This window comes from Vipera ursinii, assembly GCF_947247035.1.
Source record: "Vipera ursinii genome assembly, chromosome: 3".
NCBI lineage: Eukaryota > Metazoa > Chordata > Lepidosauria > Squamata > Viperidae > Vipera > Vipera ursinii.
Genome location: NC_139516.1, coordinates 127,957,269 through 127,981,598, shown reverse-complemented (window position 1 = coordinate 127,981,598; position 24,330 = coordinate 127,957,269). Strand labels below are relative to the sequence as shown.

At 36.6% G+C, this 24,330-nt stretch overlaps 1 protein-coding gene across 1 annotated transcript in view; it reads left to right on the top strand.

Moving 5' to 3' along the window:
* The window catches only part of CTNND2 (catenin delta 2), a gene marked incomplete at its 5' end in the record, with an annotated part of 448,616 nt that overhangs the window by 387,591 nt on the left and 36,695 nt on the right, over positions 1 to 24,330 (top strand). The window contains 3 exons of the mRNA XM_083360640.1: positions 897 to 1,047; positions 16,650 to 16,860; positions 17,461 to 17,545. Coding sequence (XP_083216766.1) covers positions 897 to 1,047; positions 16,650 to 16,860; positions 17,461 to 17,545 — 447 coding nt within the window. The remainder of the gene's footprint in view (positions 1 to 896; positions 1,048 to 16,649; positions 16,861 to 17,460; positions 17,546 to 24,330) is intronic.

Below are 24,330 nucleotides of genomic sequence, written 5' to 3'. Positions count from 1 at the left end.
TCTGGCATGTTTAATAAAATATTTGAGAAGGTTCATAACTTGAAAGCATAGATAAGATTATAGTTTGATTCACAGTGACAGTTATGGGATCTTCTATATGGAGCTTTCACAAGAAAACATTATAAATAGGATTATTATTTGATACTCTTTGACTAGATCCAAATAACAACTTGTATATGCCTAAAATAGTTTCGACTCCTGTCTTACATCCTATCTTAATTGTGCAGCAGACCTCTCTTTCAAAAGTGATTTATTATACAGAACATTAGAATGAGCATAAACTCAAGAGGCATATAGGAGCAGCATTAGAATTAGCTCTCTAAGTTTGGGGAGCTCGGACTGTATGCTCTATTGTTGCAGAGTTTGTATCTGTGTTGTGGGTGTTTATGTACAGAAACAGATACACTAAATATTCACCTAACATCTTCTGACTGCCTTTCAGAATGTGCTCATGATAAAGCAGTGGATTGGAAAGGTTTTGAGTAGATGGAGTTGAAGAAAGCAAAATATACATTTGTTTCTGATCCATCCAAACATCAATGTTATCTGGAGAAAATGGCACGGTTCACAAATACTTTCTGCAATTACCTACTTTCCAATACAATATTTCCCACCTTACTGTATAGCCTTATGCAAACCTGTGGAGTGAAGTGGCTAAACACATATCTGGTTCAATTCTAAGCTATACTGTCAGACAAAGCTACTCAGTCTTCTGCAATATGAGGAGAGCAGCAACTGTACCTGTCAGTAATTCAAAATGAGGTTGGCTGTTATTAGCATCTATAAAATGATGACTTTTATTACCATTTTCCATCTCTAAATAACTTTTGTTATAGCCTCCTTATTCAGTCGATAAAACTTATTTGCTTTGTCATATTCATACTTTTTTCCTGCAGTGGTCGGTATATATACGTGCTGCAGTACGGAAAGAAAAAGGCCTGCCTATACTAGTAGAACTTCTTCGAATAGACAATGATCGGGTGGTATGTGCGGTTGCAACAGCTTTACGGAATATGGCCTTAGATGTCCGAAATAAAGAACTAATAGGTAGGTGCTAGCATGATAATTATTGGCTTCACACCAACTTTGCAATAATGTTATATAAATATGCCATTCCTGCGTACGGTTAGGTGAGAAATTAAACATATTTAACAGTCTAAAGTGTTAAGATATTTCCAGAATGGGATTCTCTATATTTGGTTAATCTTGAAAAGGTCTATATGTATTTTGTGTTTTTATCTTTTGGGAGAGGGAGAAGCCTTTCTGACACTACTCATTATGTGCGAAACTGCATGTGCTTTTGAGTTTTGTTCAAGTGCTGTAGGTGAAAGCTGACAAAGGATAGAAAAGATACAAACACGTGAAAAGTTTAAATAGAAGTAGAAAGATCCCACCAGCAGGAATACTCTTGCAACCTCTTATAATGAAGAGTTTTCCCCTCTTCTAGTAATAGGAATGTCCAAGGAATGCCATTCTGCTCAGCTGGAAGCAAACTTGGTGTGCTACTGTATTGTAATTTTGCATTTCTCTGGTTAATACCAACTTTTTCATTTTATCCAGAAGAATTGCAAATCCAAGATGGTGGCAATTTACCATAAGATCCCAGGTTAAAGCTGAGAGATCATGAGTAGTAGTCTTGCCCTGTGCACAGAGTCAGCTGGGTGGCTTTGGGATAGTATCTCAGCCCTAGGAAGAAGGCAGTAGCATATTATTCCTGAAAATCCTGCCTAGAAAAATGCAGGGATCACTAGGAATCAAGGCTGACTTACTTGCTTTTAAAGCTACTGTACAGAAAGCCATTGATGCGCACATTTCTGTCTTAAGACATTTTTTCAATTCATGTGAAAATACATCTGACCAATAGTAATTTTTTAAAATTTATATTGCCACCTAATTGCTCGTGGTGACTCAAGGCAGTTTATAGGAGATAAAAACACAATATAAAAGAGATAAAAATAATAAAAAATAAAACACACACTCATACCAACCATTTAATGGGCTCCCATCCTGCTCTGGGTTCCCCAGGCCCACTGGCAGAACCATATCTTCAAGGACTTCCGAAAAAGTGTCAAGAATGGGAATCAGTCTAATTCCCGGAGGGATGATGTTCCAGAAGGAGGGAGCCACCACGAGACGGCCCTTCTTCTGGATCCCGCCAGATGTATCTCCTTAGGGGACAGGACCCACAATATTCCTTACCTCCTTCCTCTAGTGGATCAGGTGGATGTAAATGGCAAGAGACGGTCCCTCAGATAACCTGGTCCCAAGCCATGAAGGACTTTAAAGGGGACAACCAGCACCTTGAATTGCATCCGGAATCAAATTGGCAGCCAATGCAACTCCCACTGAAAAAGGCACTGAAAAAAGTGAATTTATGACCATTTTTCACACTTAACAATCATTGCAGCGTCTCCATGATCATGTGATCAAAATTCAGGCACTTGGGAACTGATTCATATTTATAACAGTTGCAGTGTCCCTGGGTCATGTGATCACCTTTTTGCACCCTGCTGACAAGCAGATTTAATGGGGAAGCCAGATTCACTTAACAACTGTGTTACTAAGTTAACAACTGCAGTGATTCACTTAACAACTGTAGCAAGAAAGGTCGCAAAATGAGGCAAAATTTACTTAACAACCATCTCGGTTAGCAACAGAAATTTTGGGTTCAACTGTGGTCATAAGTCAAAGACTACCTGTACTCCTCTTTAAAAAAACATTCCTATTATATCACATCTTGGATTAATATCCATGTGCATAATCATCCTATTCCAAAGTTGTCAATTTATCATCTTCAGTCACTGTTTACAACAATTTTAGAAAATAAAATAATTAAAGAATGACCAAGGGAGCTCACAGAAGGCTTTTTATTTCTGAGAAGGTTATTTAAGCGATTGTTAAGATGCTGTTTGCAAGTTAAAGATAGGAACTTTGAAATACACTTATAAATCATATTTTTATTAGGTTTCTGGAACATCAAGTGTCATAACAATAAAGATTCCCTCAAGCAAAGGCCCTGTGCAGATCAACCACTGTGAATTCATCTCCGGTCTAATATTTTCTAGTTGATGTGTTCATATATTGTAGACAGCCTCCTTGTGCAGAGAGATTTAAGCTTTCTCCCAGATTTTTAGGAGGAAAAAATCTTCACAATTATGCAGCTGGAAACCACTGGATGCCCCCAAATCTAAGAGATATAATCTGGAGGCCCTGTTAAAATGGGGCTTGGGCGAAGCAACATAGCAACTGAAGCTTTGTTTTTAAAAAATGTGAAATCATGGCCCTGATCGCTGTTTCTGTGGTAGGATGTAGAGGATCAAAAGCAATCCTTCTGTATTTGACTTCAGATGCTACAGCCGCAGCCAATATGACCAGTGGTGAGGGAGTTATAGTTCAAGACATTTGAAGAAGTATCTGTTGCCACCTCTTAACAAGGACACTTGTTTAGAACTGTAATTATTAGGAAACACTTTACCTTTTTTAAACAAAAAATATGGCTACAAAAGGTGTAAATCTGCTATCTAGTGCAGTTGTAGAAAGCTGTACTTATTTGGGTTAGTCAGAACCAACTTAAATTATTTTAGAAATATGTAGAAAATAATTGCCTTCTAAAGACTCCTAGAAGTAGAGAGTCTTCATCAAAGGTTTATAACTTGAAAGTCAAGGCTTGTATTATGTCAGGAGCTGCTTTTTTTCAATAATCCATACTATTTTTTTATACAAGCTACATAAATTTGATGATGGTAGGAATATTTTTACTAAAGGGGAACATTATGCTGATACAAAGTTACACGATGTATGGTTATATATATGGTAATATTAATATTGTAATAAAGACACTATTTATATGATATTCCACGGTACATTCTAGCATTCTAAATCAGTATCTGTTAATTTATTCTCTGTCAAGTTTCTCATAAAATGGCTCAGTGCAAAGAATTTTCCCAATTATAAAATATGTAATGCCTCACTGTTAAAATTTAAACTAGGACCAATATATTCCAAAGGTGCTTTTTCAAAAGGCAACTGGACTGTCTTTGTTTTTCCTTGAAGACGTTTTGCTTCTCATCCAAGAAGCATCTTTAGTTCGAACTTGAACTGAACTGAAGAAGCTTCTTGAATGAGAAGTGAAATGTCTTCAAGGAAAAACAAAGAAAGGCCTCTTGCCTTTTGAAAAAGCGCCTTTGGGACAACCATGATTGGATGAGTGAGAATCTCCATAGACATTTAGAATGAATATAGTCTTAATCTATGTCAGATAATGACTTACCTTGTTTCCCTCCAGAAAAGATAGACTCCAAAATTAAGTTAGAAACTTTATGGACATAATATACAGAAATCCAGATTCCAAAAGTGTATTCAGTTTTCTTAGCTACATCAATTTAATCGGGCAATGTGAAAACAAAGAAAAAGTATTCTAGCTCAAGTGTGTGTTGTGCTGGTTTCTACAAGTAATAGGGAACTTGATTTACTAGTTTTGTCCTAAAAAGTTACATGGCAGTGTAGATTTGAAGGTGATAGTCCAATAATCTCAACTAAAAACAGGTATTTTCTGTTACCTGCTTCCATTTTCTAATCACGAACATTTTTCACCCCCAGCACGTCTTACAAATATTATTTTTCCCTTGATCTCTGGTTAGTTGTACTCTGTAATTTATAGAGATCAACATCAGACCTACTTCAGAAATTAAGATTAACAGGTTCTCTAGTCCCCTAGACATACTCAAGTAAATTATCCTGTGAAAATATTATCTGCAAACCCGGCACTTTCAAACATGTTTGATATTATAAGCAAATTTATATTATAAAGGTAAAGGTTCCCCCGCACATGTGTGCTAGTCGTTTCCAACTCTAGGGGCCGGTGCTCATCTCCGTTTCAAAGCCAAAGAGCCAGCGCTTGTCCGAGGACATCTCCGTGGTCATGTGGCCGGCATGACTAGATGCCAAAGGCGCACGGAACGCTGTTACCTTCCCACCGTAGTGGTCCCTATTTTTCTACTTGCATTTTTACATGCTTTTGAACTGCTAGGTTGGCAGAAGCTGGGACGAGTAACAGGCGCTCACTCTGTTACGCAGCACTCGGGATTCGACCCGCCAAACTGCCGACCTTCTGAATGACAAGCTCAGCGTCCTAACTCACTGAGCCACCGTGTCCCTTGAAAATTTATATTATTTCCCAGCTAATTGGTTATTACTTTATCTACCTAGCTTTATTTAGAATTTTGTTAAGTTACATATGTTGGTTATCTCAAATTATATGTAAAGGTAAATTAAGAGGCAGTTCAGTGTAGTAGTTATGGCACCAGGCTAGAAAACAGGGGGCTGTGAGTTCTAATCCTGCCTTATGCATGAAACCAGCTAAGTGGATTTAGTTCAATCAGCCTCTATCAGTCTTAGGAAGAAAACAATGGCAAACCACCTCTGAAAAAACCTCACCAATTGCAGGGACTATTCTAGGCAGTCATCAGGGGTCAACAGTGACTTGAAGACCAAAAGTAAAATAAGTACAACAGTAAATTTGTATAAAGAATATAGAAGTAAAAATTGTTTTTTTAAGCTTCTATTTTAATTTAAATTCACAATAGAAGAGATGATGTCATTTGTATGACTTCATTTTTTCTTTGCACCTGAATGAAAATAATGTCCTAGAAAAAGGAAACATATGTGACATCATTTGTTCATGGCATAAATTTATATAAAGGGAGAGGAATTGGTACAACAAAATCTACAGCTTTCTATTTAAAAAAATCTCCATTCCTATAAAACTCAAATTAGTCAAATAACTTTCAGTATTATTTGAAAAGCTAGATTTTCTTCTATTCATACATCTCAATTTTTCTTAATGTTTTTATTCTTCTTTGCACTTTGAAAAAGTTAATTGATCTTCATGAAAGATAACAGGCTATCCTTTCTGTATTAATTTCTTATTGTTTATTTTAATGAAAATATTGTAGCTTCCTTTTCTTTGAGCTCATGTTCTTTTAACTGTAAACACATGGTATAGCCAGAACACGTTTAAAACACACTTTAGAATATAAATCCAGCTTCCAAAAAAAAATCACTGAAAGGGAACAATAAAAATTCTTGAAATACAATTTACTCCGATATACCTACATTTAGTTCATAAGTATGGTAAAGCTATTTGTACCTAAAGAAAGGGGTCTCAAAAAGTGTTCCAAGCACAATGAGCTATTTCTTAAAATGCATATGCATCCTTACATGATGTTGGCTGGGTGTTTTTCATTGGGAGTGTAAGGATCAGTTCTAATGAAATTGAAATGATTGCTCAGTTTGCTCAATCCATTTCAGTTCATGTTTTCAGACAACTGAGTGGCATTTATCTAATTAGGAAGTTGATTTAGTTTGCAAGGATAGAATCTATATGTGTAAGAGGTACTGAATCATTAGATCAATTCAAAGACGACAATTTGATTCAGTGTTTTGATACAAATTGATAATGTGATTCAGAAAAGTGATAGTTTAGAATTTAACTGAATCTTCACAAAGAATAATACTCAAGTTAGTGCTCTAGTCGGCTGGGATATAAGTGGTCTATATTCAATTTCTTGCTTACCAATAGTAATAGTGGTAGTTGTAGTAGACCAGAATTTCTGTTGCTAAGAGACGCATCTGCAAAATGCTGTGTCACATAACTGCATTACTTAGCAACCGCAATCCCAGCAGTACGTGTTGCTTTTGTTAAGTGAGACTCACAAGTCATTGACCAAGTACCTCCTCACAGCTTCTTGCTGGCTTCCAACAAACAAAAGTGAATGAGGAAGCCGGAAGGAAGTTGTGAACCCAGGGCAGTTTGCAAACAGGTCAGTGGGTGGATAAGCGACTGCTCCAGCCAGCGCAAGTGTTCCAGGCCAGGATTGGCTGCTACCAAGGGCAGAAGGGTACCTAAGTTGCCTGACACTCCACTGCCCTTTTTCTTAGGTATATTTAAACTCTCTGTATTCACTTGTTCAAGCATCTTTCATTCCCATGGATTTGTCTGATAAGCTATCCTCCTATTATAAAGTCAAGGGGAGGGAATCATTAGAAAAAGAAAGAACAACACCACAAATTTCCCCTCTCAAATGGAAAGGGAAAATAGATTAAGAATTAGAATCTAGTTCAGTTTGGAGGGTGTTGCACATTATAATTAGGCATTTCTTCCTGTTGTCTGTATTATTATAAAACCTGGATTAATCTCAGGTCATAAGCATTGATTATTTAGTTAGCAGAGATAAACTGTGTTCATATACAAACCCTACTGCATCAATTTACCTAATGGATATTATACCTTCTGATACAGAATTTCATATGTTAATTACTCTGGCATGATTTGCTTTTCCTTGCTCGGAATTAGCTGGAGAGAGTGATATTTCTAACTTTGTGCGCCATTAACTGTTAAAACTTTCTGTCTTCTCCCTTTTAGTTTTCTGTTTTTAGAAATGTAAAAGAATCTTTAGTCCTGCATATACAGAAGAAGAAAAAAGTCCAAATCCTTAAATCATTTCTTTTTGTTATCTATTCAAGAATGAATTATTGCATACTAATTTTGGGATAAGGCAATGCTGTAACCAATGTTCTGGTGATCCCTTCATCTTACAGGCTTTTTCTTTTACCCTTCTCCTGAATTGTAGAGTATCTCAATGCTTCTCCCACACTTTGCTGCTCATGTGTTCCATTTTCTCATAACCAGTTATTACAGCATCTCTAACCCATACATTAGGCTTCTCTCAAGAAATAGGGAACATTAGAACTGGAATCAGGCCCAAACAGTCATTCAAAGATGGACCCATTATGCATAAATTACAACATGCCACAAGTTATTGTATGCTTAAATTTGCAAAAGGCTTTTGATGAAAACCTTCTTAAACTAAGTACATGTTGTGTGAACTGGTATTTGTAAACTGTAATTTGTAATCTGTAACTTCCTGGAAACTAATGTTTATTGAGATGTGCAGAGATCTCCCATCATCTGTAGCACAGAAGGTATATAAGCCCTAGAGCTGCACATGCCACTGAAACTTAGTTATGGTGAGTTACCCTGTGGTAAGATGGGCAGCCAAAACAACAACAATAATAATAATAATAGCAGCCCTCAGACTACTAATGCGATAAAGAAAATACAATTTAATTGAATCCTGTGAAGGTATTTCCCTGCATGCCTTATATAATGGACTGAATCAAACCATAAATGATCTTACTTTTAAGCTATGCAAAGCAGTGAAGGAAACTAAAGCTGTGACATCATTTCTGTGCACAATTGCCTTTCCATCAAGAAGATTAATTATGCACATAGAATTTCCATTGAAGCTAATTAAGAAATGATCAGTGTACCATATCTTTATCTATAGTGTATACCTTTTTGTTCCCCAAAAGATATTACTTCCTTAAGTAATGGACAGAGATTTGCTTTTACAGTGGTAAAAGGTAAAGGTAAAGGTTCCCCCGCACATGCATGCTAGTCGTTTCCAACTCTAGGGGCCGGTGCTCATCTCCGTGGTCATGTGGCCGGCATGACTGGACGCCAAAGGCGCACGGAATGCTGTTAATTGGTTCCGGAAGGCACAATGAGTACCAAAAATGTTGAGTACCAAACAGAATTTTCCCAAAAAGAATAATGTAGTGAGTCTCAAGGCAGCTGACACCGGCAGATTCTAGCTTGTATGTTGGGTACTAAACAAATGATGAGTACCGGGACAAAATTTTCACTTCAAAATGTGTTGAGTACCAAATTTGGTAAGTTTCAAAGCAGTTGAGTACCAAGGTACTACTGTATGTTACCATTTTGATCAGAGTGAATTTAAAATACATTAGAGTTCTATTCCTTCCTTTTTTGCAAGTAAGGAATTGTATGTCTTCAAAGGTATATTTCTTAATAGTAGGAGGCTTACATCTTTCCTATAACAATACCAATACTTCTACATTAGAGTATCAACTGTTGGAGCATGTATCAAAAGGAATAAAAATAAATGTGAGATAGGGCTAAGGTATCAAATCCAATTATTTTAATACACAATTCATAAAACCAGGTTTTCATTAAGAAACTGGTTTTCTTCGCCACATCATTAGAACTATTGTCATGATGTTGGCTAAAGAGGACTAAGAAAAGATAATCAGCGAGTCACAGAGCCATTGAATCTTGATCCTAACCACAGTTTGGAGGTATCATCAGGCCCACTTCTTCTGACACTTGTGACTCAAACCTTGAATACAGTCCTGTTCATCTAACTATGGAAACATTATGATGTCCACCTGAAGAGTCAGAGTAGAAAACGGAGGGACACCTTGATGTACACAGAAGCATTCAGCCCACACAATACTAGTTGGGGAAAAATGGGAGCTGGAAAGCAAAAGGGATCCATGTCAACTATAGTGTGAAAGTTCTCACCTTTTTTCCCCTTCCATTCAATCATGTCCAATTGTTGGAGACTACCTGGAGAAGTCCTTCCAGTTTTCTTGTTAAGGTTTTTCAGAAAAGGTTTACCATTGTCTTTTTCCTAGGATGACAGGAGGACAAGATTGCCCAGCTGGTTTTTCTACTGGGATAGAATTGATGGGTCTCCCAGTTTCTAGTCACTACACCAAACTGACTCGGTTCTCACCTAGCCAGGGAAAATGAATATGATAGCGAAGGTGGCTGTTTGAAAACAAGGCAGCCCAATCCTTCCAGACGAAAATACCAGGCATCTGTGATGTAAAGGCAGGAAGAAAAACAGACTGCAAGCACTTTTGAACATTGTCTCAAAAGATAACTGGAATGTTTTTTCCTTGAGGAAGAACAACAAAATGTTCCACTTCTCAACTGTCTCAACTGTCAATATCTGATGGAAGGATAGGTACTTGACAGTTGAGTCTCAACTGTCAGTACCTAGCCTTCCATTCCCCGCCCACACGCCACCACCCCCGCTATCACAATTGCTGAAGCTCGTTGGATGAGAAGGAAAAGGTTTTCTTCCTCCTCAAGGGAAAAAAAAAACCCAGTCCAGTTGCCTTTGGAAAAAGCACCATTGAGGCAACTATGACCTGGATGACTGAGAATCTCCACGCTTTTGAACATTATTTGTAGGGCTTGTTCTGCAAATTGAGTAAGTTGATACTTTTTTTTAAAACAACTGTTAAATAATTAAATTAATAAATAATTAAAAGAATTCCTGGAATTCTTTTGAGTTTGTGAATTCCTTTACATTCCTACCTGTGGAATTAAACCTGGCAGGCGCTCATGGACAGCCAAGAGGTTCCTGTACAGAAATATCCGTATGCCGTCTGAAGCTGGAAGAACTCTCCTTTACAGCCCAGCAACATTCAGTTATCATTCAGCATCTTATTGGGCTTCCATATTTAGCTTAAGAGCTCCTTACACAGTTCTACTGTGCTACTGCATTTTGCTTCAGATGCAAAGTAGGAATATCCTCTGTTCTGATTCATACCCAACTTTCAGTGACAACAATGTATTTACAGACTTAAGATCCCTGATTATGATACCGAGCATAATCATTTTCTCTTACCTTTTCTTTCCTTCCAGAGTACAGAGAGGCAAGATATCTTTTCATGCATTTCTGGAAAGAGCCATTGTGAAGCTATGATCTTTAATCATCGCCTCAATTTGTTACCATAATATAGATAGTATCTTTAAAGAAAAAAAAGTTAAATGTCAGGGGAGATAATAATACCCTTCTGAGCTTTGTGTTTTCTGTGGACTCTTTATCAGCCAAAATAGAATGGGAAAGATACATGTTGAAAATTATAGTACATTAAAACAATCAGCAGTTACATTGATATTTCAGATGAAATTAATTATTTTCAGATTAATTGGGGTTTTTTGCTGATTACTAAAAAGTAAAAGGATAGCTCTATTTCAAATAAACATCTGAACTAATTATCAAGAATAAGAAATCATTCCCCTTCATGGATTACTGCCTTGTCGTGGCGAAGGGGCTTGCGTAATTCAATGAAGCTATGGGCTATGCCGTGCAGGGCCACCCAAGACGGACAGGTCATAGCAGAGAGTTCTGACAAAACGTGATCCACTGGAGAAGGAAATGGCAACCCACTCCAGTATCTTTGCCATGAAAACCCTATGGACAGTACCAAAAGGCAAAACGATATGACGCTGGAAGATGAGCCCCTCAGGTCGGAAGGCGTCCAACATGCTACTGGGGAAGAGCAGAGGGCTAGTACTAGTAGCGCCAGAAAGAATGAAGCGACTGGGCCAAAGCCGAAAGGACGCTCAGCTGTGGATATGTCTGGTGGTGAAAGGAAAGTCCGATGCTGTAAAGATTTTTTCTCCATAGGAACCTGGAATGTAAGATCCATGAATCAAGGAAAGCTGGACGTGGTCAAACAAGAGATGACAAGACTAAACATTGACATCTTAGGTATCAGCGAACTAAAATGGACAGGAATGGGTGAATTTAATTCAGATGACCATCAGGTATACTACTGTGGGCAAGAATCCCTCAGAAGAAATGGAGTAGCCTCATAGTCAATAAAAAAATAGGAAAAGCAATACTGGGATACAATCCTCAAAATGACAGAATGATCTCAGTTCGAATCCAAGGCAAACCATTCAATATCACAGTAGTCCAAGTCTATGCCCCAACCACCAGTGCTGAAGAGGATGAAATTGACCGGTTCTATGAAGCCCTACAGCACCTTATAGAACTAACACCCAGAAATGATGTCCTTATCATCATGGGGGATTGGAATGCTAAAGTAGGAAGCCAAAAGATAACTGGAATAACAGGCAAGTTTGGCCTTGGAGTACAAAATGAAGCAGGGCACAGGCTGATAGAATTTTGTCAACAGAATACGATGGTCATAGCAAACACTCTTTTCCAACAACCCAAGAGACGGCTTTACACATGGACATCACCAGACGGTCAACACAGAAATCAGATTGACTATATGCTCTGCAGCCAAAGATGGAGAAGCTCTATACAGTCAGTAAAAACAAGACCAGGAGCTGACTGTGGCTCAGACCATGAGCTTCTTGTTGCAAAGTTTAGGCTTAAATTAAAGAAAGTAGGGAAAAGCGCTAGGCCAGTCAGGTATGAATTAAATCATATTCCTGTTGAATATACAGTAGAGGTGACAAATAGATTTAAGGAATTAGATCTGATAGACAGAGTGCCTGAAGAACTATGGACAGAGGTTCGCAACATTGTACAACAGGTAGCAACCAAAACCATCCCAAAGAAAAAGAAATGCAAGAAAGCAAAATGGCTGTCTGAGGAAGCTTTGCAAATAGCTGAGGAAAGGAGGGAAGCGAAAGGCAAGGGAGAAAAAGAAAGATATGCCCAATTGAATGCAGAATTCCAAAGAATAGCTAGAAGAGATAAGAATGCCTTCTTAAATGAACAATGCAAAGAAATAGAAGAAAACAATAGAATAGGGAGGACCAGAGATCTTTTCAAGAAAATTGGAGAGATGAAAGGAACGTTTCATGCAAAAATGGGCATGATAAAGGACCAAAATGGCAGGGACCTAACAGAGGCAGAAGAGATTAAGAAGAGGTGGCAAAATTACACAGAAGAATTATACAAGAATGAGCTTAACGTCCCTGATAATCACAATGAGGTGGTCACTGACCTCGAGCCAGACATCCTAGAATGTGAAGTGAAGTGGGCCTTAGAAAAGCTGAGCAACAACAAAGCTAGTGGAGGTGACAGTATTCCAGCTGAGCTATTCAAAATCTTAAAAGACGATGCAGTAAAAGTGCTACACTCAATTTGCCAGCAAATTTGGAAAACTCAACAGTGGCCACAGGATTGGAAAAGATCAGTTTACATTCCAATTCCAAAGAAAGGCAGTGCCAAAGAATGTTCAAACTATCGCACCATTGCACTCATTTCTCATGCTAGTAAAGTTATGCTTAAAATTCTACAAGCTAGACTCCAGCAGTATGTGGATCGAGAACTACCAGAAGTACAGGCAGGATTTCGAAGAGGCAGAGGAACTAGAGATCAAATTGCTAACATACGCTGGATCATGGAGAAAGCTAGAGAGTTCCAGAAAAACATCTACTTCTGCTTCATTGACTATGCTAAAGCCTTTGATTGTGTGGATCATAACAAACTGTGGCAAGTCCTTAAAGAGATGGGCATACCAGACCATCTTATTTGTCTCTTGAGAAACCTATATGCGGGCCAAGAAGCAACAGTGAGAACTGGACACGGAACCACTGATTGGTTCAAAATTGGGAAAGGAGTCCGGCAAGGCTGTATACTGTCGCCTTGCCTATTTAACTTATATGCAGAGCACATCATGAGAAAGGCAGGGCTAGATGAATCAAAAGTTGGAATTAAGATTGCCGGAAGAAACATCAACAACCTAAGATATGCAGATGATACCACTCTAATGGCAGAAAGTGAAGAAGAACTAAAGAGCCTGGTGTTGCGGGTGAAGAAGGAGAGTGCAAAACTTGGGTTGAAACTAAACATTAAGAAAACCAAGATCATGGCATCTGGCCCTCTCAATTCCTGGCAAATAGATGGGGAAGAAATGGAGGTAGTGACAGATTTTATTTTCCTTGGCTCCAAGATCACTGCAGATGGGGACTGTAGCCAAGAAATTAAAAGACGCTTGCTCCTTGGGAGGAAAGCCATGGCAAATCTAGACAGCACACTAAAAAGCAGAGACATCACCCTGTCAACAAAAATCCGTATAGTCAAGGCTATGGTCTTCCCAGTTGCAATGTATGGCAGTGAAAGCTGGACCATAAGAAAGGCTGAGCGCCAAAGAATTGAAGCCTTTGAACTATGGTGCTGGAGAAGACTCCTGCGAGTTCCTTGGACTGCAAGGCGATCAAACCGGTCAGTCCTAGAGGAGATCAACCCTGACTGCTCTTTAGAAGGCCAGATCCTGAAGCTAAAACTCAAATACTTTGGCCACCTAATGAGAAGGAAGGACTCAATGGAGAAGAGCCTAATGCTGGGAAAGATTGAGGGCAATAGAAGAAGGGGACGACAGAGAATGAGGTGGCTGGATGGAGTCACTGAAGCAGTAGGCGTGAGCTTAGATGGACTCCAGAAGATGGTAGAGGACAGGAAGGCCTGGAGGAACATTGTCCATAGGGTCGCGATGGGTCGGACACGACTTCGCAACTAACAACAACAACAACAACAAGAAATCATTCAAGAAACACAAGGTAATTTAAGCCTGCAAGACAATACAATAAGGGTATACAGGAGTGCCACTAATATAATGACAAGTTTACCTGCAGTACTGTATCATTACTATGCTAATATAAATAGAGAGACTTCCAAATTCTTAGGGATTCTTTGCCATTGCCTTATTATATGCTTCCAATACTTTTTATCTTCTTAACCTACAATAGTCAAGGCAGTAGAGTTCACACATGCCATATATTCCCCCATGTATGCTTGTGTGTGTGAAAATCCAACTCCAACTTTTGGTTGTTGTAAAAACATCAAAGCTACCAAATTTGCATTTATGGTACCTCTTCCTTCCATTTTTTTAAAAAAAATATTCTATTCACACCAAAATCAAGACAGGAAATTATTATTGACCTTTCAAAATTTCTACAAAGGACCCTTTTTGGTCTGAACAGGCAAGTAAAAGTCCTTTTAATGATAATTAAATGTTCATCTATACAGTAAGTTATAGGGATAATACTAGCCAATTACTCAATTAGTTATTTAGTACAAGGAACCTATGTTTTCAAAGTACCAGTATCTTCAATATAAGATTTATGACTGTAGTTATGCCATGGAAAAGGCTTGTCTCTAAATATAGTGATTTCTTGAAAAACTGGTAATTCTTCCACTATATCAAAAATAATGTTACACAAAAGTAAAAAGTTCATTTTGTTTCTGTGGGTGCTCTTTTTAGTATTAGCAGATTTGCAGCAGGTTATGGCTATATAAGATTATTGAGTAAAGTTTACACAAATGTGTACGTGCATTACCCAGAAAGGAGGCTTCTCTATTAAAGAATGTTTTCCTCAGTGAAATTGCCCAGTATTTGTGGGTCACTGTCGCTAATAGCATAGTTGTTCTCTAATGGGAGGAGATGACAGGTCTCATGATTTATCTTTTTTTTTCACACCTTCCAAAACAAAAACACAGTAATTTGAGCTATGGGGATTTGGGGTTGGGTGGGAGTGGAGATGTAAGAAGCAATGTGTATGTGTATCAATTAGTATGTGGACTTTTCCATACATAAGTTTATCCACTAAATATTTGCTGGCTTTTGACCTTTTAAATCTTGAATTAAGTAACTTCATACCAATGGCTATACATATATCTATGTCCATTATATCTATATACAGATTGCTAAATTACATACTTTTTGCACTCTTATGACAGAGCATATCACTACTGACATTTAGAAGCTAATACATAACTAATAAATCAACTATAATTTGTTAGTATGGATTAACCAGACAAATTCCAAGCAGAAAGCTTCACAATATAATGATTTCTGAATCATTTCTTTTGAGACAGAGAATATATGCAGATGTTTGATAGCTATCAGCATATAGTCATTGTCTCATGTAGTGTTATTTACAAGTAATTTCACCAACAAATCTGTGGAAACAGTTTATCATTAATTAAGTCTCTATAGATCATCTGTGTTTAGTAACATTCATGTCAGATTATAATTTTATTGCAGGGTTAGCTTTGTGTGCCCATTGGGATAGAAAACCTGGGTGGAAATGTTTTCACTAAAGATTCTGTATTTACAGAGGTGGGAAAATACAGCTATTTTGACAAATAGGTTTGTTTTGTTTTGTTTTGCAGTTGCTTTGCCATACATGATCATTGGGAGATTGTCATACAAATAAATATGTGATGTACACAACACTGAAACTTTGTACTACAATAGAATAAGGAAGAATGTGATTAGAATTAGAATAGTTTATTCATTGATTAGTCTTGAAAACTTATCAATAAGATAAAAGAAAAATAAAGCATATAATCTGTTTCCAGGATAAAATAAATAGAAAATCCATTTGTGATAATACGAGTCAGCAATCAGATAAGTGAATCTCCCTTGCAGGATACCTCAGTTGGTGTATTGGGTTGTTAGCTCAACTTTCTTAATTAAAAAAGGAAAATGCTTTTCAGTTATTCCTTTCTGCACACACACACCCTCCGTAAATCAAAATTCATTTAAGATAAGCAGGAAAACTTTTAAAGCAGAATTGGTAATGATATATACTATAAGAGACAATATGGAAATTGCCTGAAATCCCTGGCCTCCTGGTTTGATTAATTCTTTCTGGATCACCTATCTGCATTTTAATACCAACCAGAAGTAACATTTTAAGCAATATTATTTTGCTGCATAACTCAGACACTGAATTGTTCAAATGGCATTATTTTCAATATGTATGGCTCTCCTCCCTGTTCTATATCAGGGATATATAATATTCCCAGTGAAAAAATAAGGACATGTAGAGTTAGTGAGCAAAATTTGAAATATAATAGTTCTCCATTTCTTATTATACTACTAATTATATGGAAGAGTTTACTAAATAAACAAACAACCAGATGGTAACCTGCAAAATAAAACACCCAGACATCATTGGATCATGTAATTTCTTTCCTGTGCTTCTGTTCTTTGGTTTTTGACTTATAATATATGACTGCTTCCATCATTTCCCCCCCCCCCCGACACCTTTCCAAAAGGCAAGTATGCTATGCGGGACCTGGTTCACCGGCTTCCAGGAGGCAACAACAGTAACAATTCAGCAAGCAAGACCATGTCTGATGATACCGTAACTGCCATTTGCTGCACCCTGCATGAAGTCATCACAAAAAATATGGAAAATGCCAAGGCCTTACGGGATGCAGGAGGAATTGAGAAACTTGTTGGCATTTCCAAAAGTAAAGGAGACAAGTACGTTTTGCCAATCATCTTCTGCTTGTTAGCTGTAATTTATAGTCTACCCTAATGATTTCCTGGAGTCTTATTGTTTATTGCGTATTAGAAGACTTTACGGATAATGGAAGTACAAATTTTGGGCAGATCATAAATGCAAACCAGGAGTAAATGAGTGTATTAAGATGTTGGATTCTGACATAAGTATGAGGGACAGTCAAAACAAATGAGTATTCATAAAATGACTGTATAGTATTCCTCAGGTACAAATATCACACCAATTGAAAAACAAACCATATTATGATTAGGGTTAGGGATAATGGGTTCATTCTTTCTCTCTTAATCTTTAATAAATATGATTTTCAAAAAAAAGTTTTGATCTGTTTCCCAAAGCATATAACAGTGTTTCTTAACTTCACCAACTTTAAGATGTATGGACTTCAATTCCCAGAATTCCCCAGACAGCCATGCTGCTGCAGCTGGCTAGGGATTTTTGGGAATTGAAGTCCACACATCTTAAAAATTGCTGAAGTTAAGAAACACTGCCATATATTATTGATTGAACCAATGACTGTTTTTCAGTTCCTCATATGTGTCAACTTTTTAATTTCCTAATAGGCACTCACCAAAAGTAGTGAAGGCAGCATCTCAGGTCTTAAATAGCATGTGGCAATACAGAGATCTGAGAAGTCTATACAAAAAGGTAAGACTTATTTTGTCATGTTACCTACCATTTTTTTGGATAGGAACTTTAGAATGAAAATTAGTAATGAATCTAACACTTAAAATGCCCTGAAAATGTTACTGCTTCTTCCAGTCTGTCTCCCTAATTTCAGTCTGACATATGTGGGAATAGAGCATGGGTATCTGGTCATATTTTATAGGCAGAAGTGATAGTTTGATTAAAAAATAGATTTTTTTGTAAAACCTGAAGCCCTGTCCTTAAGAAATTCAAAGATAAATTATTAAAAAGGCAAGTTAAGTTTAAATATATGGTATGGTTATGATCATTTCTTTCAAAAAAAAGGAACAGTGAATTTTCACTGTGCATAGTAGTGCAAAAGAACATCTTACAAAACGTCACACAGTTGGTATAACCCACAAACTGGCCAGAAATGTGTGTGCTACTAAGGATCTTTCAGAAATGATCTTAAACATATCCTAAATGGCATTCTAATTGGGACCTATGCTTTTTAAATGTAACTTCTAAACTATAACTTATGTGGATGGCAATAAACCAAAGTCATCCCTGTTCAGTACTTCATGGAAATGAATGACCCACAGACAATTTTAGGACCTAATCTCTATTGTTTGTTCTAAATTGGGGCTCTATTTTAAAAATCAAAACCATTGGTAGATTTTTCCCCCTCCCATCCATTTTACTATGGGAAGCTGTAAAGTTAGCAATGAAGAACCATCTCCAATGCTTTGCTAATAGATTGCTTTTTATATCTTCGGGTTAGCTAAAAGAGGAATAAGTTATTTTTTATTGTTCTTAATTAATGTAAGTTATTCTAGAGTCTCCAATGTGTGTGAGACAAGTTTGCCCATCTCTAAAAAATTCTACAGTATTGTATGATAACATTCAAAATCATTTTTTCTTCTTTAATAGCATTTGTGTAATGTTGTTGCCAATAGATAAAAAGAAAATCTTTACTGAAAGATTGATCCTGTGCTTGAAAGCAGCAGTGATTTCATTCTTGCATTAAATTATGATATTTTTAAATGTTCAATTATAACCTGAATATGGGATTATTCTGCAAATATATAGTTTCAAAGGCACAAACTGGGGATTTCCTAAAAACAAAAAGATTTATATTAATTAATTTGGATTTAATTAATCAGGGCCGCATTTGTCTCATATACACATCAGCACTGAAGAATAAGCTTGCTTCATTTCAACTATATTGGTGGATGATTTCACAAGAAAATGTTGAACAATAAAATCCTAAATAAGACCCTAAATATTATTATAGATGGGAGAGCCACATTGGAGAGTGGAGGGGAAAATAGCAAATGAAGATTCAATCTCCCTTTTAAAGCATATAGATCAGCCAAAGAAGCTTTATGTGGAAAAAGAATCTCTAAATTATTTGAGCAGAAAATGGCAGTTGAGATTCTGTGAAAATAAGTACAAAATTCTAACCTCATATGTTCATTCATAAGATATCAGTTAGCTGTAATACCTCAGTGTAAAATCTTAGAGGACATAACTCACTGGGTTGGATCAAGTAGTGCCCCTTTGCTAACAATAGAAAGACATCTTTATGCTCTAAAGGAAAAGTCAACATTAGCTGTTTTTAGATTTTAAGATAGCATATAACATTATACATCTGCTATACAAATCGATACTTTGATACACCCTGTAGAATATTGGCCCTTCCTTTTTTAAAAAATGATTAGTTAATAGTGTACAAAAAGAAAGGCACCCAAAGGTTTGAAGCATTCTCACAAAAGTTTGTCTTTTTGATGAATTATAGATTGTCAATAATATGGTAAAGAAATGAGTAAACTGATTGGTTCTCCTTTATATAGCAAAAATAGAAAACAAAAATGGGCAAATACGTTTAGACAAAATGTAAAATTGTAGCAATACATAATATTTTGAATCCAATACTGCAAAAGTGGATGGCTACCAAAAGGTTTTAACTTGATTTATAGCTTTGATAGCTACACAGATGTTTCAAGTTTAGAAGTAGCACAGTTCTGATTATAAATGCTGGGAGTCAAAATGCAGAAAGCTGTCACCATCATGGGCTGGCTATGCACCACCCATGGTCATCTGATTGGCTGCTGTTTAAAGCAGAATACTGGGGAATACTGTTGTTGACTTGCTATGTAAATTTAAATAAAGGACTTTTTATGTTTTTATGTCTTGAATTGGCTTTTCAAAACATCCCTCTCTCACACACATACACACTGTATCAAATATGTGAGCAAACAACTGAGTGGGATTTGTTTTCATTATTTGCTCCTTTTGTCTCTTGATCCTTAAAATTTAATAAATAAAGAAGTAACTCTGCTCTCAAATGATATTCCTCTAAATGAGACTGAAGAAGGAAAATGTGCAAAAGTTGTGACTGGCATGTTCAGTTGTAAAGAAGACAAATACTAAGTTGGTCGAGGCAGACGGGTTCTTCAGCTTCTGTGGAAATAATTTCAATTGTAGGGTTGACTGGATATCATTTATTCATGACTGACATGTCATTACTTATTGTCATCTTTGGCTAAGTTAGCAATATTTTAATAGTAAAAAGGGTTTAAAGCATTTGGGTGAACTTTTCTAATTTCAACATTCACTTCACATTTGATATAGTTGAATACAATCCTAAAGAATATTTTGCAGGAACATTCATATTATTTTAATGGTGCTCAGGGATCTTCAATTGCCCTGACTGCTACTTCTGGTCACCATTGTCCTTTCATTTTCCTTCCTTCCCCATTCCCTTGTTTTCACTATACATATTTCAATTTAGGCATAAAATGCTCCTCCCCCTTAAAAAGTGTGGTCTTATTTTGAATTATGTGCAGCTTCAAGAATATAAAGTATGTTTTGCAATGAGCTGGCCTGTATGTTATCAAAGCCTTATATAACAAGGACTAAGTCCACATTCTCTAGAAGCACTAGCTAGGATACCTTCTTGGGACCAAGATGAAGAGTCGGGTGTAGAAGCAACTTCAGACTGTGAAAGTGATCCTTTAGAACAGGGGTGTAAAACTGCCGGCCCATGGGGCGGATGCGTCATGGTGAAACTGTGCCCACCCCATTGCCGTCAATGGAAAAAAGGCACGACACGTCACATGACGTTGCGAGTTTGACACCCCTGCTTTAGAACAAATGCAACCTTGTCCAGTTTAGTGTAGACATAAATAATAAGGTCAGTCTGATCACTCAAAAATGTCACCTTCCTTGCATTTGGACTGACCATAAGCTTGCTCACCATCTGTGACAGGGTAAGCAACTATGGGTACCTCATCAGTTTTAGATCCTTTTACTAAATTCTATTAAATGAAGAGTATTTGTAATGCAAAGCGAAATGTCAGCCTCTGACATAATTTAGAAAACCGTTGGGCCCTACATAGACCTCAGAAATTGAAAATATTGTTAGGTCACCTCTTCACAATATGTCTGGTGCTTAGCCCATCTGCTCAGGGGGAAAAAAGTAGGTTGTGGTGCAGATAGTACTCTGGCAACTGGAGAGAGCAAGGATCAAACTTAATAGTTTGCTTTGTGTCACCCTAAACATGATACATGAAAAGACAAGGTTCCTATCACCAATTATCAACCACCCAGTCACTGGGAATTGGCAGCATATAAATTTAAAAAATTATTACCATCAGATATTTTGCTGTCAAAATCTGAAGACCACAAGTTCCCCCCAAAGTTACCTTCCCTGATTTAGTCCATCATTGACTCCGAACATTCATTCACAGCTACCATTATTTCACCTGTTTCTCCTGAAAAAAAAGAAACAAGCAATTGCCTAGTGCAAGAATCATGCTTACTGAACAAATGCATGGAGGGGAAAAAAAGAGCTGAATATAATTCTGTAGCATCAGGACAGCCAGTAGACAATAATGTGCTAATATTAATTTTAAGAGTTTTGTGTAGCTTTGATATAGTCTTTGTTGAGAACAGTTTGCACTGCATTTTCTCTGCTTTAGAATCAGTCTGAATCAGTTATTATCAATGTAATCTATTTCTGATTAACATTTAAATGGTTACAGTTGTACAAAAATATAGCCTAGTTCCCATATTTCTATATTTCTGTTTGGAAAAAAAAGAAATCTCACTGGAACAAATGATTGATTGACTGACTGATTGATTTATGGCAGCGGGTGGCCCCAGACTTCAGAGTGGCTGAGGACAGAGGATTTTCACCTACCCATCATTCTGAGTCATGGCACGCTCAGCATTCCCTCTCCCAGAACCAAGAAACCAGAATCTATTCCCAGACCCAGGTATTCTGGCTGTCAGCTGATGAGTCTTGATTTGTGATTTTTTTTCTTTAATTCTTATTTATTCTAAAATTTATATGCCACCAACATGACTTACTTAAATGTGTCACATTAAATATTGGCACATTTAAAACAATAAATGGATCTGAATGCATTCCTAGATTAGCACTGCAACAGCACTAAAATTTAAACATTGATATAAATCAAAAAAGTTACAGAAAGTAATGTGTAGAATGCATTTTAACATCATTTGCAGCATCAATTAAATCTTCACACCATTTGTATGAGCAGTGAATTATTTCACTGTGGAAGTGAAGTTAACATAATAACATAAAACAATGCAAAAGAGTGGTATGCTTAGTTTGCTCAGTCCCTTTTTTCTATGTAATCCTTCTCCATTATATGATAGAACTGATATATTTCTATAATCAGACATTTGCTCAAAACTAGAGTGATTTTTTAGCAGGGAAAAATCAAAACATAGCAATATTCTTTATTTTTATTTATTTTTTTATTTGATAAATGGTATGGATACAAAATTTATTTGACTTTTCTCTTTTGAAGCGTTCAGGGTCATATGAAAAGTAAAACAGAATTATAATCCTGCTAAGAAATATTGCTGTTGCATTGTACCACTTAGCATCCTGGTTTGAATGTTATATTGGTTTCTTTTTCACTTCCTGGCTACATGCTATTCTGATATATTTTACACAGAATTGTATTATGAAAATAATATAAACATGGCATTTTAAATTGCTTGAAATGCGCTACAGAAATATTATTAATCTTATTTACTACCATATTAACTCAAGCATCCCCAAAAGTTTCCTCTATACATGTCTAATGTTTGCTGCCATCTTTAATAAATGTCCTTCTAGATGTCACACTGCCTACAGACATCAGATGACAGACAGACAGACAGATAGATGATAGACAAACAGACTGACTGACTGATAGACTGACTGATTTGATCAAACATACTAGTTTACAACTTGCATGGTACAGTTACTAGTAGACCCACTCTAGGTTTGTGAAAGCTATGTAACTTGCTACCTACTCACAGGTAACCTCAAACAGGTTGTCTTTGATCTCTTGGGCCTTTAAGAAAGAATTTGGTACTAAACCTCTTCTTGGCAGTTGCTTGCCCGTGTTTTTAAACTATTCAGGAGCCTTCTTTAAACAGATGTCAGCTGCTTCTTTTTCTAGCACCAGCAAAATGTTATTTCTGTGCAGTTTCATAGATGTACAGTAAGATATAAATATTAAATTCCTATCCCTTGGAATTTCATTTTGATGTATGCCGATTGGCGTACATTCAAAGTGACAATAAAGTTATCATAAAGTTAAAAAAGAAATACCCTAATGTAGGATTAATTGCAGATGGAGGAGGAAGGGAATAGATATGCTGCATAGTTATTGTTAATTAATAAAAGCCTAAACTTCTAAATCAAGTAGATCGGTTTACATCATTTAAGATGTTCAAAAATATGGAGAAAGTACAATATTGTATGTGCCTAGGACTGCCTTTTCATCTACTATCATAAACAGCTTGTACAGATTCCAGCTCATCAGCTACATAGATTTTCCTCAGTTTTGGGAAATTCCCTCACTCTGCCATCAAAAAAAAGTAACCATAATCAGCTATGGAGTTTTTATAGTGATAGCCCTCAACTGGAGTTTAATGTGCTATGAAATGTTTGTTTCCTTCTTTCACTTTTGGTTGTATCTTTTAAATGGTATATAAATGGAACTTATTTCTCTATGCCTGTTGATGGATGGATGGTCAGAATGCTCGGCTTCTAGATATTTCCTAATAATGGTGAATTTGGCTTGGTTTAAAATGTCACCTTTTCCCCAGTTGAATTTGTGGTTGAATTTGTGGAAAATTAAAGGTGGTGGTGGTGATTTTAGTTGTTGTTGCAATTTTATTTTGATGGCCCCAGAGTTCTTAAAACGATTGTTGAAAATCAGGAATCATCATTAACAGTGTTGTAAAGGAGAAAAATAATATATAAAATCTAAAATAAGGTTAATCTATCTTTAAAAATATATAATATAAAATCTAAAATAAGGTTAATCTATCTTTAAAAATTATAATAGATGCTTAAATATTACATTAAAATAAATTTAATAACCCCCTCGCTAAACAGAGGAAAAAAACTGAAAATATAAGCCCAGCTTATGTTAATGACATATCAGTGTGTGTGTGTGTGTTTGTGTGTGTGTGTGTGCTTTGCATTATTCTCTTATCTCTTTATAAGAAATAAAAGTGATGATTTCTTACTCTAAACCCTGATGCAAATATAGTGGTAATATAAAATAGATTATCAGGTTCCAAAAGACAGCAATTATCATACACTTGAGGAATCTTCCCCAAATGAGGACCAGGATGAGGAACCCAGAGAAAGCTAAATCCTAAGTAGTTATGGAGGGGGAATATCAGACCCCTTTGCTCCTGGCCAACTGACTTACCTTTTAGATTAAAGCCCATCTATTCAGTCCATGGAAATATCACTGGAAGCTAGAAAA